The 18995-nt window shown below is 43.5% G+C and overlaps 1 protein-coding gene across 1 annotated transcript; it reads left to right on the top strand.

Annotated features, from left to right (window-relative positions):
* The first annotated feature begins 8293 nt into the window (after positions 1 to 8293).
* On the top strand, positions 8294 to 14598 carry LOC131193117 (zinc finger protein 271-like). Its single transcript, XM_058172976.1, has one exon. It carries the CDS (start codon positions 8986 to 8988, stop codon positions 10654 to 10656), a length of 1671 nt encoding a protein of 556 aa, XP_058028959.1. The 5' UTR covers positions 8294 to 8985; the 3' UTR covers positions 10657 to 14598.
* Positions 14599 to 18995: the final 4397 nt, after the last annotated feature.

Below are 18995 nucleotides of genomic sequence, written 5' to 3'. Positions count from 1 at the left end.
GATTTGAGTCTCGTTATTTCCTGCAACACTGTAGTTTCCAATCCGCGTGAGGGGCCTTTTAAGAAGTGACTGTGCTCCCTGTGGGAACTTCTTTGGAAGAGCTCAGGCTCACAAAAGGATTCATTCGGGAGAGACCCATCCATTTGTGCACACTCATAATCCTAAATGCTTCCATCAGTCTCAGAGGAAGGGATCTCCCAGAGCAGAAATGTTTTTTTTCTCACCACGATCCTTCACATCCTTCTGGGTAATCCACCAGCTGGATATGACAACAATTATTTCCTCCCTGTGATGCTTCCAGCAAATGACATACAGTGCAAATGCCCTTTTTTCTCTGGGTGTAATAATGATAGTTTTTTTTTATTTACATTTATATCCCGCCCTTCTCCGAAGACTCAGGGCGGCTTACAGTGTGTAAGGCAATAGTCTCATTCTATTTGTATATTTACAAAGTCAACTTACTGCCCCCCCAACAATCTGGGTCCTCATTTTACCTACCTTATAAAGGATGGAAGGCTGAGTCAACCTCGGGCCGGGCTTGAACCTGCAGATGATACCCAGCTGTACTTTTCCACCCCGGGCCACCCCAATGAAGTTGTTGAAGTGCTGTCCCGGTGTTTGGAAGCCGTACGGGTCTGGATGGGGAGAAACAGGCTCAAGCTTAATCCCTCCAAGACGGAGTGGCTGTGGATGCCGGCATCCCGATTCAGTCAGCTGCAGCCGCAGCTGGCTGTCGGAGGCGAGTTATTGGCCCCAAAGGATAGGGTGCGCAACTTAGGTGTCCTCCTGGATGATCAGCTGTCGTTTGAAGATCATTTGACGGCCGTCTCCAGGAGGGCCTTCCACCAGGTTCGCCTGGTTCGGCAGTTGCGCCCCTTCCTTGATCGGGATGCCTTATGCACAGTCACTCATGCGCTCGTTACCTCTCGCTTGGATTACTGTAATGCTCTCTACATGGGGCTCCCCTTGAAGTGCACTCGGAGGCTTCAGTTAGTCCAGAATGCAGCTGCGCTGGTGATAGAGGAGCTACGCGTAGCTCCCATGTAACACCGCTCCTGCAGACTGCACTGGCTGCCTGTGGCCTTTCGAGTGCACTTTAAGGTGTTGGTTACGACCTTTAAAGCGCTCCATGGCTTAGGACCTGGGTACTTACGGGACCGCCTGCTGTTACCACATGCCTCCCACCGACCCGTACGCTCCCATAGAGAGGGACTTCTCAGGGTGCCGTCCGCCAAACAATGTCGGTTGGCGGCCCCCAGGGGAAGGGCCTTCTCTGTGGGGGCTCCCACACTCTGGAACGAGCTTCCCCCGGGTTTACGTCAAATACCTGACCTTCGGACATTCCGTCACGAACTGAAGACACATCTTTTTATTCGCGCGGGGCTGGCTTAAATTGGATTTTTAATGTGAAATTTTATTAATTTTAAACGGGGTTTTTAGTTTACGGTAATTTTAATTTCAGGCTAATTTTGAATAAGTTTTTTAAATGGTATTTTAACCTGTATATTTGTATTGTTGGTTTTATCTTGCCTGTACACCGCCCTGAGTCCTTTGGGAGAAGGGCGGTATAAAAATCAAATAAATAAATAAATAAAATAAATAATTGCAGGCTGCTGTGTTCTAATAACAGGCTTCTTAACAGCCTGAGCTATTACGGCCCCTGTCCTCTGTCCTCTGTCAGGAAATTGTGCATCAGGTTTCCAAATAAACTCAGAGACGTTAAGGCAAATTTGTAGTTTTATATAAATAAATATATTTAACATTTATATTTACAGCAAACAAAATGGTCAGGAACATCCTGAGGTAAATCCAAATAGCATACAGCACACACAGAAGAAAAAAGCAGGAAAAATGGGAAACTCCCCCTTTATACCTACAGCAACCAATCATAGTGTAGATTGCCTCACGCAGGAGCCAGCACTCTCCAACCAATCAACTTGGTTGTAAAAAAGATGTTGAGACTCTAGAAAGAGTGCAGAGAAGAGCAACAAAGATGATTAGGGGACTGGAGGCTAAAACATATGAAGAACGGTTGCAGGAACTGGGTATGCCTAGTTTAATGAAAAGAAGGACTAGGGGAGACATGATAGCAGCATTCCAATATCTCAGGGGCTGCCACAAAGAAGAGGGAGTCAAACTATTCTCCAAAGCACCTGAACGCAGGGCAAGAAGCAATGGGTGGAAACTAATCAAGGAGAGAAGCAACCTAGAACTAAGGAGAAATTTCCAGACAGTTAGAACAATTAATCAGTGGAACAACTTGCCTGCAGAAGTTGTAAATGCTCCAACCCTGGAAATTTTTAAGAAAATGTTGGATAGCCATTTGTCTGAAATAGTGCAGGGTTTCCTGCCTGGGCAGGGGGTTGGACTAGAAGACCTCCAAGGTCCCTTCCAACTCTGATATTATTATTATTATTATTATTATTATTATTATTATTATTATTATTATTATTATTATTATTATTATTATTATTATTATTATAACTTACAACTAACTATTCTTGCTCATTGTACAATTTAACTGTTCTAGTTACTAAATTTAATTTATAGCTGGACAGCATTTAAACTAAATAGTTTCACAAAATTTTTATTCAAAAAAAAAAAGTTTTTATTAGTCAAAAAAGGTTTATACAAATACATATCAGGTATGGTAAATTTTCATTTTTCTTATCTAAAATAAGAATTTTACTCAAATTTTTTAACACATACAACAGCCATAAGGCAAGCAGGTGACACGAAGTAGCTAAGTTTGCAAATTTTAAATACGTAATAAAGAAGAGTCAAGAATAAACAGAATATCGTACAAAAGAGAATAAAGAAAACCAACACAATCCCAAATATCTTTATCACTTCCTAGTTTTGGATCTCAGAACTCTGGGTTCAGCCTGACCCAACTCCAGGGCCGCAACAGCGGCAGCCGCTTCAGCTCCATGATCTATAACCTCCCCTTCTTCAATTCCTGGGTCCTCTGATTCCAGGAAGGCTTTGTGTTCCTCCACATAGGCCGTAGCCTCCATAATTGTACTGATTTTTTCGTAATGCCCTCCCGGAAAATCATCAATCCTCTGGCATCAGCCATCTGAAGCCCACTCCCTTCTGGTACAATTTGCTTGACAAAAATAATATTTCTTTCTTTTTCACGCACCTGTCTGGGAATCTGCCTCAGAATGGCTATCTCTGCCCCTGTAAATCAGTGCCCCACTCCTATGTTTTCTAAGAATTTCATCTCTCGCCTCTTCTCACAAATTTGACATGAACCTCTCTGGGAACTGCATGCATATTGTGAATTAACTCTATAAACTCGATCCACATCCCAATTCATGAAATCAACACCTCTCCCAAGAAATTCTCCCAACAATTTAGTCACAACATCTCTCAAGTCTTCTTGGTCCACTTCTTCCAAAATTTTGAAACCTAAGAAAATAAAACATTTTATATAACTTTTCCTTATATGTAGGAAATATATTCCTTCCCTTCTCCTCCTCAATTCTTCTCCGTGCCCTGTTCACCACCAGGCTGCTGCAGTTATAAATCCAATGCCCGGTGTCACGGGCACAGCCCAGGCGGCGGCACCAAAATAATGGCATGCCTGTGGCCTCCGAACCCCTCCGAGCCTAGGACGCGCCAGCATCGGTCCCCACAGTCCTGTATATCGGCTGGGAGACCCCTGGCGAGCCGTCCGTGCGGCAGGTGTCCTTTTCGGAACACCTGGCCCCTGAGGGCCTCGGAGGCGGCCGGATTCGGGCGCTGGAGGCAGGAGAAGCCTTCCAGACGTCCGTTGCCGCTGGATACCGGAAGTCGTCTCCTTTTCACAAAATTTTTGTGGTTTTGTATACTTAATGGTTTTGCTATGAGGTCAGCTAAATTATTTTCTGGTGGACAATAAATTATGTCTATTACATTTTCTTTCCCTGCTTCTCTGACAATACATACTGTCCTTTTAATTTCTTTATTTCTACTCCTATGAACTATTGCAGGAACTGGATATGTCTAGTCCAGTGGTCACCAACTGGTGGTCTGTGGACCACTGGTGGTCCGCAAGAAAATTTTGGTGGTCCACAGAAAGATTATTTGCATTTTTATATTGCACTAAATACTATTTATCTTTTTTAAAAAATCATATTAGTGGTCTGCAGGATTTAAGGTTATGACTTTGGTGGTCCCTGAGGTCCGAAAGTTTGGTGACCCCTAGTCTAGTCTAACATAGAGAAAGACTATCATAGCAGTCTTTCACTATCTGAGGGGCTGACACAGAAGAAAGCGGGTGGATCTATTGTCCAATGCCCCTGAAAGCAGGACAAAAAGTAGCAGAGGGAGACTTATGAAAAAGAAATCCAACCTAGATTAAAGGAGAAATTTCCTTTCAATAATAATCAGTGGAAATTCTTTGCCTCTAGAAGTTGTGGGTGCTCCATCAATGGGGGGTTTAAAGAGGAAATTGGACAGCCATTTGTCTGGAAGGGTATAGGATCTCCTTCTTAGACAGTTGGTCTCTTCCAACTCTTCCTATGTAATTCTGTAAGTGCTTCATAAACATTTAGGGCTCAGCACACAGCTAACCTTCACAAGCTATTTAGTGTCACATTTCACATGGCTCAGTTGCAAAAGTAAGTTGCTAGGAGTCAAAAATGACTTGATAGCATTTCATCAGTGAAAACCTCTTACAAACACAGTAGATAGAGACAGAATAAGCGGGTTGTTTTGCCTCATATCGGGAGATGGCTGTCACATATCAGTGACTAGAAAGCCCTTAATAGGCATACATGGTTGAGTTTAAAGGAGTTAAAACCATTGAGTACAGCATTGGTAGAAAGGATGCCAGGAGAGGAACTTCTTCTGGATCACTCATGGGAGGAAGGTGGTGTGCCCAGTGGTTTTTCTGCTCTTCCCAGGGTCAAAACACATCTGGAGGGTGAGTTGAGGTCAGGTTCAAAGAGAGGCTGGGAGCAAGTAGTGCTGTCTGATTTCCTCCATGATATGGAAGCAGAAAAGCAACTAGGCTGAAGCATATCAGCTGTTGCTACATGTTCCTTCCCAAATTTTGAATCCTCTGGTGCTTGACGCTTTAACACTGGTGGCCCCAGTTTTCTGCTGGTGGGAAGATTTTAAAGTCTCCTTCAAGTTAAGATTAATTCCTTGGGAACAGCTTGCTTCCAAAAGTTGTCGGTTATACATCACTGAAGGATTTAAAGAAGAGATAGGACAGCAATTAATCAGGAATGATATAGTCTCCTGCCTGAGCAGGGATTGGACTAGAGACCTCCAAGGTCCCTTCCAACTCTGTTATTCTGTTATGGAGCTGTTGTTTTCTTGGCAACACTATCAGACTGATCTGCATCTGCTCTCTTCTGAGATTTTTTTTTAATTATTTACATGTCTAACTGTTATGTTGGGCGAGTGAGGATCCAGGAGCCAGGTCTATGTGAACAACAGCTCTTTATTTCACAGTGAAAATCCAGCGAATGTACAGTAGGAGAAGCTCTCCTTACATAGTTTCTTGGCCAGGGTGCTGGCCAAGAATCATCAAGCTTTTTCCCGCTTAAATTTTCCCTCCAAAATTAGATATATAACACTAGCCATCCATGTATTAACAAGGTTCAACTGTGATTAACCTAGCACTTTGTTTAAAAAAAAAAAGCTATCAAGGACTTTTTGAGATGTTCAGTTGTTTTATTTATTTATTTTATTTATTTAATTTTGTCATAACAATATATGTAGATATCGTACAAAAAGATTATATAATATATAAACACATATATGAGTAAATATAAGGAGGTATAAGCATATATATATATAGGAAGAAGAAAAGAAAAACAATAGGACAGGAATGGTAGGCACGTTTGTGCACTTATGCACGCCCCTTATGGTCCTCTTAGGAATGGAGTGAGGTCAATAGTAGAGAGTTTTTGGTTAAAGCTTTTAGGATTATGGGAAGAGACCACAGAGGCATTCCAAGCACTGATGATTCTGTTACAGAAGTCATATTTTCTGCAATCTAGATTAAAGCAGTTGACATTAAGTTTAAATCTATTAGCTGCTCTAGTATTATTGCAATTAAAGCTAAAGTAGTCTTTAACAGGAAGGACATTACAATAGATGATTCTGTGAGTTAAACTTAGGTCTTGTCGAAGGCGACGGAGTTCCGAGTTTTCTAAGCCTAGGATTTCAAGTCTGGTGGGGTAAGGTATTTTGTTGTTTTCAGAGGAATGGAGAACTCTTCTTGTAAAATATTTCTGGACACGTTCAATTGTATTGATATCAGAGATGTGGTGAGGGTTCCAAACAGGCGAGCTGTATTCTAGAATTGGTCTAGCAAATGTTTTATATGCTCTGGTTAGTAGTGTGGTGTTTTTGGAAAAGAAGCTACGGAAAATTAGGTTTACAACTCTTAGAGCTTTTTTTGCTATGTAGTTGCAGTGGGCTTTGGCACTTAGATCATTTGACATGAAAACTCCAAGGTCTTTAACGGGAATGGGGTCATCTGTAAGGTAATGTCCATCTAGTATGTGTTTGGGTTCTTTTTTCCTATATGTAAGACTGAGCATTTGCTGGTTGAGATTTGGAGTTGCCAAGTTTTAGACCAAGCAGTTAGATGATCAAGGTCTTTTTGAATCTGTGGTGTTAAATAGTTTGACATCGTCAGCAAAGAGAACACAATTACTTGAGATATGGTCACAATGATCATTAATGTATAGTATGAAGAGTGTTGGTCCAAGGACGCTGCCTTGAGGGATGCCACTCTTGACAGGAACAGGATTTGATAGAGCATTGCCAATTTTGACCACTTGTTGTCTGTTAGACAGAAAAGCAGATATCCATTTGTGAAGGGGTCCTGAGATGCCATAGGATTTTAGTTTTAGGAGAAGTTTATCGTGTACTACTGAGTCAAAAGCTTTGCAGAAGTCTATGTAGATTGCATCTATTGTTTTGCCTTGATCAAGATTTGTAGTCCATATGTTTTTACAGTGGAGAAGTTGTAAGTTACATTAAAATTTTTTCCGGAAACCAAATTGTTTATTGGAGAGTAGGTTGTTAGTTTCTAAGTGTGAGGTAATGGATTGGTTGATGATTGATTCCATGACTTTGCAGGTGACGCAGCACAAAGAGATCGGTCTGTAACTTCCGACTAAGCTGGGGTCTCCTTTTTTGAAGATAGGGATGACTGTGGCTAGTGATCAAAGTTTGGGAAGGGAACCGGTAGTGAAGGCTTTATCAAAGATAATGCTTAGGGGTTCTGCTATATTAATGGAAAGTATTTTTAAGAAGTATGCACATAGTCCATCGGGTCCAATAGATAGCGATGGTTTTAAGTTATGAAGAGCTTTTCCAACGTTATCTTCTCTGAAATCTATATGAGTTAAGTCATCATAATCATTGCTGGTACGTTTGTGGAATGTCGGATGTGTGTTATCGGAGTTAACAAAAACTGAGCCAAAGAAAATGTTGAAGAGGTTTGCTTTAACTGTTTCGTCATTGCATTCTTTGTTGTTAGAATCTTTTAGTTGTTTCCTGAGCCTTCAAAGTTATAGTGGCACTGTAAAAGGATATGTACAGCTTGTTCACAAATTTGTGGTCATTGTAGCACTTGTTCAGTGGCCACACACCAGCAGTTTCTGTGGTTATGAACATGCAGGAAAAAGACTTACACTAATTTGGGTTCTGCCAACCGCTGCACAATTAAGATGGTTGAAACATCCCACACTCAGAATCTCCATTTGTGACCTAGATTCTGTCAAGCAAAATCAGTGGAGATGCCATCAGGAAGTTGCAAGTTCAGTCATAAGAAATTGCCTTTAACAATCCACGGGGATTTGTTTTAACAACTGCAGAGGAAGAAATGTAAGTTGGCACTGTCATGTGACATCAGGCTTCATGATTGGGCTTCTTAGTGACAATGATGCCAGTCCCAATTATGCTCAGTGAGGGAGAACTACTTGAATGGGGATGTCATCAGAGGGATTCTGGGCAGTATTTTCTGCCCTTATTTGGAGCTCATGGATTTCCATGAGCAAAACTGGTGCTTCAAATCTAGCTGAGGCTTTAGGCATCATTTCATCAATAAAGCCCCACCTCTATAAATTACCTCAGAAGATTTGTAAGAGATTATTTTAGCATTGTGGCATGTTTGCTTTTTCATTTTAATGTACACTTTTTTCAAATCTTCAGCAACCCTTTTACAAACAATAAAAGCTACATTTTCATTTGAATCTTACAGATAAAAGATGATGCCAGAAGACCACACTTGACAACTGAGAATAACAAGCAATATTGAAAAGCAAAGCAGATTGAGGCAGAAATAAAAATATTCTCCATTTCCATCAGAAAACCACACAATACTTCTCCTTCTCCTATAGGTGAAGAAAAGGAAAGAAAATCAGGAAGAGATTTTGAGCTGGAAAAAGTAGAGTATGTGGAACTCAAGGACACAATATACAAAAAGGTCAAGGGAAATTATATTTCCATTCAGAAAGGGAAATATCTGGAAGTCAGTGGAGAGGAAAAGGTCAAATAAATAGGAACACAGGGCAGACAGTAATACAAGTGTTGCCCTGGGAGGAAGAAAAGGACATATATCAAAGCACCACTAAACAAGGGATCACGCATATTTTTGACCTTCTCAAGAATATCAGATTTGTGTGAATATCAGTGCTGGAAAAGCTCCATAGATGTGCCTATTGTGAGAAAAGTTCTATTCACAAGTGATTATGGAGGGGAAAATCCACTCTGAAGAAGAACAGATACAAATTATCTGAATGTGGTTAAAGCTCCAGTCAGAGCAGGTCAGTTTTGGTTCATGGAAGGACCTACACAGGAGAGATGCCCTACAAGTGCTTCCAATGTGGTAGCAAAGCTGGCAGCGTGCTGATACATCTGAGGACTCACAGCAGGGAATAGCCGTATGACTGTCCAGATTGTGTGAAGTTTCATTGGATACTCCCACCTTGTGAGACACCTGAGGACTCACACAGGAGAGAAACCCTTTGAATGTCTTGTTTGTGGGAAATGATTCAATCAGAATTCCCACCTGGTGGAACACCAGAGGACTCACACAGAGAGAAACCCTTTGAATGTCCTGATTGTGGGAAAAGTTTCCATAAGAATTCTGACCTGGTGAAACACCAGAGGACTCACACAGGAGAGAAACCCTTTGAATGTCCTGTTTGTGGGAAAAGTTTCAGTCAGAATTCTAATCTGGTGAACCATCAGAGGACTCACACAGGAGAGAAACCTTTTGAATGTCCTGTTTGTGGGAAAAGTTTCAGTGAGAATTCTAACCTGGCTAAACACCAGAGGACTCACACAGGAGAGAAACCCTTTGAATGTCCTCTTTGTGAGAAAAGTTTCAGTAGCAATTCTGTCCTAGTGAAACACCAGAGGACTCACACAGGAGAGAAACCCTTTGAATGTCCTGTTTGCGGGAAATGTTTCAGTCAGAATTCCTATCTAGTGAATCATCAACAGACTCATACAGGAGAAAAACCCTTTGAATGTCCTCTTTGTGGGAAAAGTTTCAGACAAAATTCTGACCTTGTGAAACACCAGAGGACTCACACAGGAGAGAAACCCTTTGAATGTCCTGTTTGTGGGAAAAGTTTCAGTCAGAATACTAACCTGGCTAAACACCAGAGGACTCACACAGGAGGGAAACCCTTTGAATGTCCTGTTTGTGGGAAAAGTTTCAGTGAGAATTCTAACCTGGCTAAACACCAGAGGATTCACACAGGAGAGAAACCCTTTGAATGTCCTGTTTGTGGGAAAAGTTTCAATGAGAATTCTGACCTGGCGAAACACCAGAGAACTCATACAGGAGAAAAACCCTTTGAATGTCCTGTTTGTGGGAAAAGTTTCAGTGAGAATTCTAACCTGGTTAAACACCAAAGGACTCACACAGGAGAGAAACCCTTTGAATGTCCTGATTGTGGGAAAAGTTTCAGCAGCAATTCTCTCCTGGTGAAACACCAGAGAACTCACACAAGAGAGAAACCCTTTGAATGTCCTATTTGTGGGAAAAGTTTCAGTCAGAATTCCTATCTAGTGAGTCATCAACAGACTCATACAGGAGAAAAACCCTTTGAATGTCCTCTTTGTGGGAAAAGTTCCAGAAAAAATTCTGACCTCGTGAAACACCTGAGGACTCACACAGGAGAAAAACCATTTGAATGTCCTGTTTGTAGGAAAAGTTTCAGTCAGAATTCTAACCTGGTGAACCACCAAAGGACTCACACAGGAGCGAAACCCTTTGAATGTTCTGATTGTGGTAAAAGTTTCAGTCGGAATTATGACCTGGTGATACACCAGAGGACTCACACAGGAGAGAAACCCTTTCAATGTCCTATTTGTGGGAAAAGTTTCAGTGAGAATTCTAAACTGACTAAACACCAGAGGACTCACACAGGAGAGAAACCCTTTGAATGTCCTGTTTGTGGGAAAAGTTTCTCTGAGAATTCTAACCTCGCTAAACACCAGAGGACTCACACAGGAGAGAAACCCTTTGAATGTTCTGTTTGTGGAAAACATTTCAGTTACAATTCCAACTTGGTAAGACATAGTAGAAGTCACACAAGAGATAAACCCTTTGCAAATGTAGAATGTGGGAAAAGTTTCAGTGAAAATTCTGACCTGGTAAAACACCAGAGGACTTACACAGGAGAGTAACCCTTTGAGTAACCTGATTATGGGTATATTTCAGTCAGAATTCCAACTTGCTGAAACACCACATGACTCACATAGGAGAGAAACCCTTTGAATGTCTTATTTGTGGCAAACATTTCTGTCAGAATTTGAACCAGGTGATATACCAGAAGACTCACAGAGGAGACAAATCTGTGGATGTTGTTTCTGGCATAAATTGTTCTTTATTGCCTACATGGAAATCGAATTGAGGGAAAAGTTGATGAGTTTAGAGAAGGCTTGAATTTTATTTCTCGTGTCTCATTTGGAATGTAGGTAAAAACATATATCAGAATTAGACTTGTAAGTGGAGAAAAAAGGAAAATGGAAAAGAGCTAACTACCAGTTTCTTGTTATCAGCAGCAATTTCATTTTTGCAGAAGTACTGGAATTCCTGAAAAAGGCTTTTGGGTGGTGGTTTTTGTATATTGATTATGGAATTCCCACAGCGGGAGTTTCCGTCTTCTACCTTATTGTTCTCCAGATTTTGGGCCCCAGAATACACTAGCCACCATAGAAATAGTCCTCTAGATACAACTGTAATGGGGCCTGCCAATTATGGCTGTATGTTGCAATCGTTGTTAAGTGAGATTACTTTGCTTAACTACCTACCCCCATCCCCTTCTCGCCCTGATGAAATTGTTAAATGAATGTTCAAGTCGTTAAGCAGAACAGTGCAGTTGTGGAATTCTACCGGTTCTCACCGGTTTGGTAGAACCGGTTTTTAAGTAGTTAAGCACTTCAGACAACCGGTTGTTAGAAGAAATCTCCTTTTGTTTTTTTCCACTTTACAGGGTTAATCCTGTAAGGAATTACAACATAATATTCTTTATTCTCCTGCTTACAGAAACTGCCTCTCCGTTAACGCTTATTACAATTTTACTGTCACTTCCAGTTCCAGAGCTTCTTGGAGAGTTTTTTGTTTTTTTACTTTCTTAAAGGGAAAGGGTTGTTTTAAGCTTTTTACACCGCTGTTGGGAGGAAATACTCCTGTGTTGGAGTTCTTCCAGCCAGGATACAATGATCAGCACTTTGAAGAAATAATTGAATAACAAAACAGAAGCTTTTAATGACAAGGAACGAAGATGAGTGACATTCAGCAAGGCTTATTGGCTAGCTAGAAAGATTAACATTCAAACATGAGTTTACATACCCTTTCACACTTTTGACCAGTCCTAGCACTTACGACTGTCCTCACATTTTACGTTTTGCGCCCTATCTTGTAATTGTAGTGAAGAGAAGCAGTTGTGAAATGAGTGACACAGTTGGTAAATATGCTTCAACGGGCATAAATGTGAGGATGGTCATAAGTGTGAGGACCGGTCAAAAGTGCAAGGACCAGTCAGATATGACTTTTTTTAGCCTTCTGATTAGTCCCTATGCACATAGCCATGGCCCACCCAGTCACATGACCACCAAGCCATGCCACAAAATAAGCCACGCCCACAAAACCGGTTGTTAAAAAATTTGAATTCCACTACTGGAACAGTGACTACCGCAGGGTTGTGGGAATCTCTTGTAGGCCTAGCCTCCACGACTTCACCTTTTGGGTCTCCACAGCATTTTTGTATTCCCACTGGGTCCCTGGAATTGTTAGGCCTGACTCCCAACTCACCAGGCATCACAGCCTCCTCCTTCTCCATATCTTTTGAAGATCTCTGAACCTCATATTGGTGAAGGAAGGCAAAACACGCATTTGTGGGCTTCTTGACTGTATCGTTGAAGCAGTCATTATTTTGAATGTGCTTGGGATTCATGCCTGGGTCATGTGGTGGACTTGTGGAAGCAGCTGCCATTTTGTCATGTCTGCTTCTGTGTCAAAATGGTGGCTGCTTCTGGGTCATTGTTACTAGGACAAAGTATTCTGTTTTGCTACCGTAACACTTTGTAAACTGTGTTAAGGAATTGTGGGTGCAGTGAAAATGGTGGCTGCCTTTGGGATATCTTCAAATGGGCAGGCCAAGTATCCCGGGCACTATGATAAGTACCACTTGTGCCAGTATTGTGCTGTATAGTGCTGCCACTGCCAAAAAAAGCCAATGCAGTCCTAGGCTGCATCAACAGAGGCATAGTGTCAAGACAAGAAGTGATAGAGTTGCTTTACACTGTGCTGGTGACAGCAGACCTAGAATAGTATGTCCAGTTCTGGTCACGAGGATACAACTAACCCCATGTTGCTATGATTCTATGAATTCAGAGGCAGTTTAGAAAATAGGTCCACAGTTGCGCCATAAACATGCTTGTGGACTTTTTTTAAAAAAAGGTTATTTTATTCAAAATATTAATATACAGTACAAATTCCAAAAACAGAATTTTTAAAAAAGCAAAACAAGGATAGAAAGTCCATATAAAAAGAAAAAATGTACATTAAAATAGGTAAAAACAGATTTACTTTTATTATCCCCCCCACTAGAATATTCGTATACATATTGGAGCAATATTAGTTGTCTCCCCTTGTGAAGCAGGCTCAAAATTTATAAACTTCTGCTTCTATTTATAGCCAATTTGACATTCATCTATCTACAATCTATAAAGGCATTGTAATTAACAGGTGAACCAACAACAAAGTTAAATAACAAAGCACTTTGTTAACAATCATTAATAATTAATAATTCAGTTTAATTTGTATAAAGTTTAAAATGGCTTATTTACCATAAATCACCAGAATCATTGTCTCTGATTTGTCCGGGCTGAAATATCTTTGTTTGATTCTTATTAATAAAACTTTTTTTAAAATTTAAGTTGAGAACAATAAGACAACAGTTGTTTTTTATTCCTCCAAATCATAAAACCTCTTGGTTGATCCATTTTCCACATTGTTTTCCAGTTAGATATGGTAGATCCATTCCCCAGTCTTAAGAAAGTCCAGTTCATAATGCATCGAGTCTGTTAACTCCAAATCTATAGGAGCCATATCCACTTCCGCCTTCTCCCAACCATCCTGCAGTTTCCAATCCGTCGTGAGGGGCCTTTTAAGAAGTGACTGTGCTCCCTATGGGAGCTTCTTTGGAAGATCTCAGACTCACAAAGGGATTCATTTGGGAGAGACCCATGCATTTGTGCGCACTCATAATCCCAAATTCCTCCATCAGTCCCAGAAGAAGGGGATCTCCCAGAGCAGAAATGTTTTTTTCTCACCACAATCCTTCACATCCTTCTGGGTAATCCACCAGCTGGATACAACAACAATTATTTCCTCCCCATGATGTTTCCAGCAAATGACATCCAATGCAAACAGCTGTCAGGCCTGGAAACCATCTTGGGCATTGGATCTTCAGGCCTGCCACATTTAGTGCTGTGGGAAACTGGGAGGGGGGATTATATGGAGATGGGGAAATATATAGCCAAAATAACATTCCTTTCTGCGAGAGTCAAGGCCACTCTGCCCTGCACCTGGAGGGGTGTGACTGGGAAGCATCTCCAGTTGAGACGGTGCATTGATTGAACCATGTGTTGGACATGTGGGTGCTGGGGGAGGGACTTGGACTTTTTTTTTAGTAGGGAAAACCTGGAAGCTTTCAGATTCGGGTTTTTCCTGCCAATATGACATCTCTTATAAAATGGAACTTTGAGGAATGCCTAGTCTCAGTGTCTTCTTTCATTGGGGGTGTTACTTTGAACCGTGATATTAACTTGAATCTTCCATTAAATCTTCTACCAGCTCCCTGAACTCTGGGGTGCTGTCCTGGGCCCTGAGCCCTGAACGTCAACCCAAAACTGGGCGGCACAAAGACTCAGGGAAGATGGAGGAAGACAAGACGGCCATGGAGGGAACCATGGCTGTGGAAGCGGAGCACCAACTGGGTGCCTGGCCCAAAGAGCTGGCACCTGAGCACGCCACTCAGCCTGATCCCATTCTATGGAGCAAGGCTGCGGGAGCTGGGCTGTCCCAGGAGGCATTGGTCAGAGAGATGCTGTCGAGCCAGCAGACAGGAATGAGTAGAGCGGACCAGACCCCAATCTACGAGTGGAGGGCATCGGGACCAGCAAACCCCAGATGTTGCCAGGAATGGGGATTCCCACCTCCATTTTTCAGCCAGTCGTTAGTGGGCCTTCCGTAACAGTTCGGCCAACTCAACGTGGGCACTACCACTCAGCTCCCTGGGGCTGGGCAACCCTGGTGGACCCTGGCTCAACCCACGTTCACCTACCTGAGCCTCAAAGCCTCAGCACTACCGAGTGGACAATCAGCCTCCTTCTATTTGGCACCCCAGCCTCACGCTTCGGGCCCGATCTACTGAGGGAATAGCCCTTACTGGATTTGGAGTAGGGTAGCAGCAAAGCCTAATGATCCATCTTAGTCTGACGCTGCAAGGACTGCAACTGGGACTGGTAGGATCCATGGTTCAGCCCCAGCAGCACATCCTCAGACTTCCTCCAGCTGACCAAATCCCACCTGGGTGGGCATTCTACCCTGGCCAGGGGTGGGTGCAGTACCAGTGGACACCGTCTCCAATTCTGCAGCCTGTACTGATCCAGCAACCAGTGCAGTTCCAGCCACCAGCCATGGCCCTGCCGCAGATACTGATCCAGCAGCTGGTGCAGTTACAGCTGCAGGTCATGGTCCTGCCACAAGTGCCTGTCCAACAACAGTGCAACTCCAGCCACCAGTTGCTGCTCCACTGCCAATACTACCCAACAGCCCGTTCCAGCCCAGCAGCCCATGTCGGCTCAGCAACCGGTCCTGCCAGCTCCTCCTCCTCTGCAATTTAGAGCGACCTTTGATGGGACCCCGGGGCGGCTAGCCTATTTCCTCAACTGAGTTTGGACACACATCGATCAATATGGGGACCAATACCCAACCGATCAGAAATTGATTTCGGTGATTGCGGAGGGCATGAATGAGGGATAAGTGGCAGAGTGGATAGCTGAGGAAGCCCCTGAGCTAGATGATGCAGACAAATTCGTTCAGCTGTTCTGAAGCCGCTTCGAAGACATGGCCCATCGATTTGAAGCCGAGGCTCAAATCAAGGCATTGAAACAAGCGGGCCAACTTCCCAAGGAGTTAGTGTGGGAATTCCAAAGACTGGCTGGGAAGCTGAGGGACTGGCCGGAACCAGATCCCTTAGCAATTGGTTCACTGCCCTGTTGCTGGGTGCGTGTGGCTGTTGTAACCCAGGCCCAAGTAAGTATTAAGAAACTCAGTCCATGAACATACTTTATTCGAAGAGCTGGGAATTACTTCATTCCCAGTGTCGTTCAACTCAAAGTAAAACAAATGCCTCCCAACAAAAATTCCTCAGTTATCTCGCAAACTGCCAAAGGCCCTTCCTGGCAAACATCCAGAAGTCACAAAAATAAAGACGTAGATGAAGCAGAAGATGAAGCAGAAGACACAGCGACAACGTTGTTTTCCAGCAAAGTTCAAATGCGGGTGCTGGTCTGTTTTAAGCTGTATGGGAGAGGCCAATCATCTCTTGGCCCTTCTCCTGAGTTGTCGTTTTTGCTTGAGCTGCTCTTGCCTTTTGGCAGCTCTTCTCATGTGTGCATTAGGAACAGGTTCCTCCTGTTCCTCTGCCTCACTACTATCAGTGTCTGGAGACTCTGGAGTCCGCACCTCACTTCCCGATGGCCCTGGCCTCACCCCAGCCTCATCGCTGTCTGTCTCCATTGCCAGCTCTGTAGGCTGCTGACGGACCACAACAGTGGCCATGGTGGATGTGGCCTAGTCAGCCACCTGCACTATGGTGGGGTGGGGTCTTTTTTCACCCTCAGGCTCCAGACGTTTCCTTCAAGCCTCCGGGAGGGTGGAAACTGTTTCCCTCTGGCTCCAGAGGCCCACAGGAGGCCAGAAACAAGCCCGTTTCCAGCTTTCTGGACCTTTCAGGAAGGCTGTTTTTCACCCTCCCAGAGGCTCGGGAAAAGCCTCTGGAGCCTGAGGGCCACAAAAACTGCCTCCCCCAGGCTCTGGAGGCCCTCCAGAGGCCGGAAACAGGCATGTTTCAGAACATCTGGAACTTCTGGGAGGCCTGTTTTCACCGTCCCCAGGCTTTGGAGGCTCGAGGATGGCCAGAACCCCCAGGAGCCCACCCCTGGTCGGAATACCTCCTTATTCACCACTTCAAAGAGGCCCTCGACCCAGAACTCTGACAGGCATGCGGCATCCAGAGGGTCCCAGAATGCATACAAGCTTGGTACAGCACAGCAGTGGCCATGGATCTGGAGATCCACCCCGATCGGAAGCCGACCACAGAGAAACCGATGAGAAGACCCTTGGGTCGCTGGACCCTAGCTAAGCTGCTTGAGCCACTGCTGCCCACACCCTCCGGGACTGTCAAATGCTACTGGTGTGGACAGCACAGAATAGGGCATCAGAATGCCTGGGTCCAGCTCCCGTTCCCCAAGTTCGAGTTCCAGGTACACCCCAGATAAGAAAAACCCCATGGAAGCCGCCAGACAAGGGGAAAATTGGCAGACAGGCTGTGGAGGTTCCACATCTTCTAGACGAAGTCAAGGGAATTCCAGCCGGAGAACACCCCCCCAAGCTCCACCAAGGGGAGCAACAGTGACGGTGACATGATGGTAAGTGCATCTATCCACCCTTTTACTATCAAGACCCGGATAGTAGTGCCAGAAACGGGGGTCCAGGGATAAGTAGACACTTGTAGACAGTGTTATAGACACTGGCTGCAGCAAATATTTAATCAGCCTTGTTTTTTTCTCACCATGATCCTTCACATCCTTCCGGGTAATCCAACAACTGGATACAAAAAAAATTATCCACATCTACTGCAATGGCTTTTTTTTTTTCTGAGTGTAATACAGATAGTCCTCACCAGTGATGGGTTTCAAATTTTTTTACTACCAGTTCTGTGGGTGTGGCTTGGTGGGCGTGGCATAGCTTGGTGGGTGTGCCTTGGTGGGGGTGGCAGGGAAAGGATACTGTAAAATCTCCATTCCCACCCCACTCCAGGGGAAGGTTACTGCAAAAATCCCCATTTTCTCCCGATCAGTTGGGACTTGGGAGGCAGAGAATAGATGGGGGCAGGGCCAGTCAGAATTTTTACTACTGGTTCTCTGCACTACTCAAAATTTCCACTACCGGTTCTCCAGATCTGGTCAGAACCTGCTGAAACCCACCTCTGAAGGGGGGGCACGGGGTGGCAACACTCGTCCGAGGGTGGTGGCAGTGCTTGCCTTTCTACTGGGAGTGTCACTGGGGCTGCAATGCCAAAACTACTGGTTTCCTGCCTAGGCAGGGGGTTGGACTAGAAGACCTCCAAGATCCCTTCCAACTATGCTATGCTATGCTATGCTATGCTATGCTATGCTATGCTATGCTATGCTATGCTATGCTATGCTATGCTACTTGATGGCATTTCCTAACAGTGAGAACCAGTGGTGGGATTCAGCCAGTTCGCACCACTCCGGGAGAATCGTTTGTTAACTTTCTGAGCAGTTTGGTGAACTGGTTGTTGGAAGAAATCATTAGGGCAGAGAACCGGTTGTTAAATATTTGAATCCCACCACTGGTGAGAACAATTAATCAGTGGAACAACTTGCCTCCAGACCTTGACTATGTGTCAGATTGGTCTAACAACTGGCAACTTCAAATCTCAACACACAAATGCTCTGGCAACAAAAATCAAAACATAAAATACAAATTAGATGGACATGACCTTATAGATGACCCTCACTCTGTCAAGGACCTTGGACTACTCATTTCTAAAGATCTAAGTGCCACAGCCCACTGTAACAACATTACCAAAAAGGCACTAAGAGTTGTTAATCTAATCTTGCGTAGCTTCTTCTCTGGTAATATTGTACTACTAACAAGAGCATACAAAACATTTGCTAGACCAATCCTTGAATACAGCTCATCTGTCTGGAACCCACACTGCATATCGGACATAAATACAATTGAGAGAGTCCAGAGATATTTCACAAGAGTCCTCCATTCCTCTGCTCCCAATAAAATACCTTATGCCACCAGACTCCAAATTTTGGGCTTAGACAACTTAGAACTACACAGATTTCAATCTGACCTAAGCATGGTACATAAAATTATCTACCACAATGTCCTACCTGTCAATGGCTACTTCAGTTTCAACCACAACAATACACGAGCAAATAATAGATACAAACTCAAGGTAAACCGCTCCAAACTTGATTGCAGAAAATATGACTTCAGTAACAGAGTGGTCAATGCCTGGAATACACTATCTGACTCTGTAATATTTTCCCTAAACCCCCAAAACTTTAAGCTTAAACTGTCTACTGTTGACCTCACCCCATTCCTAAGAGGTCTGTAAGGGGCGTGCATAAGTGCACCTGCGTGCCTACTGTCCCTGGCCTAATATTCATTTTTACTTACTCTTTTCATG

This window comes from Ahaetulla prasina, chromosome 2, assembly GCF_028640845.1.
Source record: "Ahaetulla prasina isolate Xishuangbanna chromosome 2, ASM2864084v1, whole genome shotgun sequence".
In the NCBI taxonomy this organism is placed as follows: Eukaryota; Metazoa; Chordata; class Lepidosauria; order Squamata; family Colubridae; genus Ahaetulla; species Ahaetulla prasina.
The sequence above is the reverse complement of the archived record's forward strand: the minus strand, read 5'-3'. Positions and strand labels throughout refer to the sequence as shown.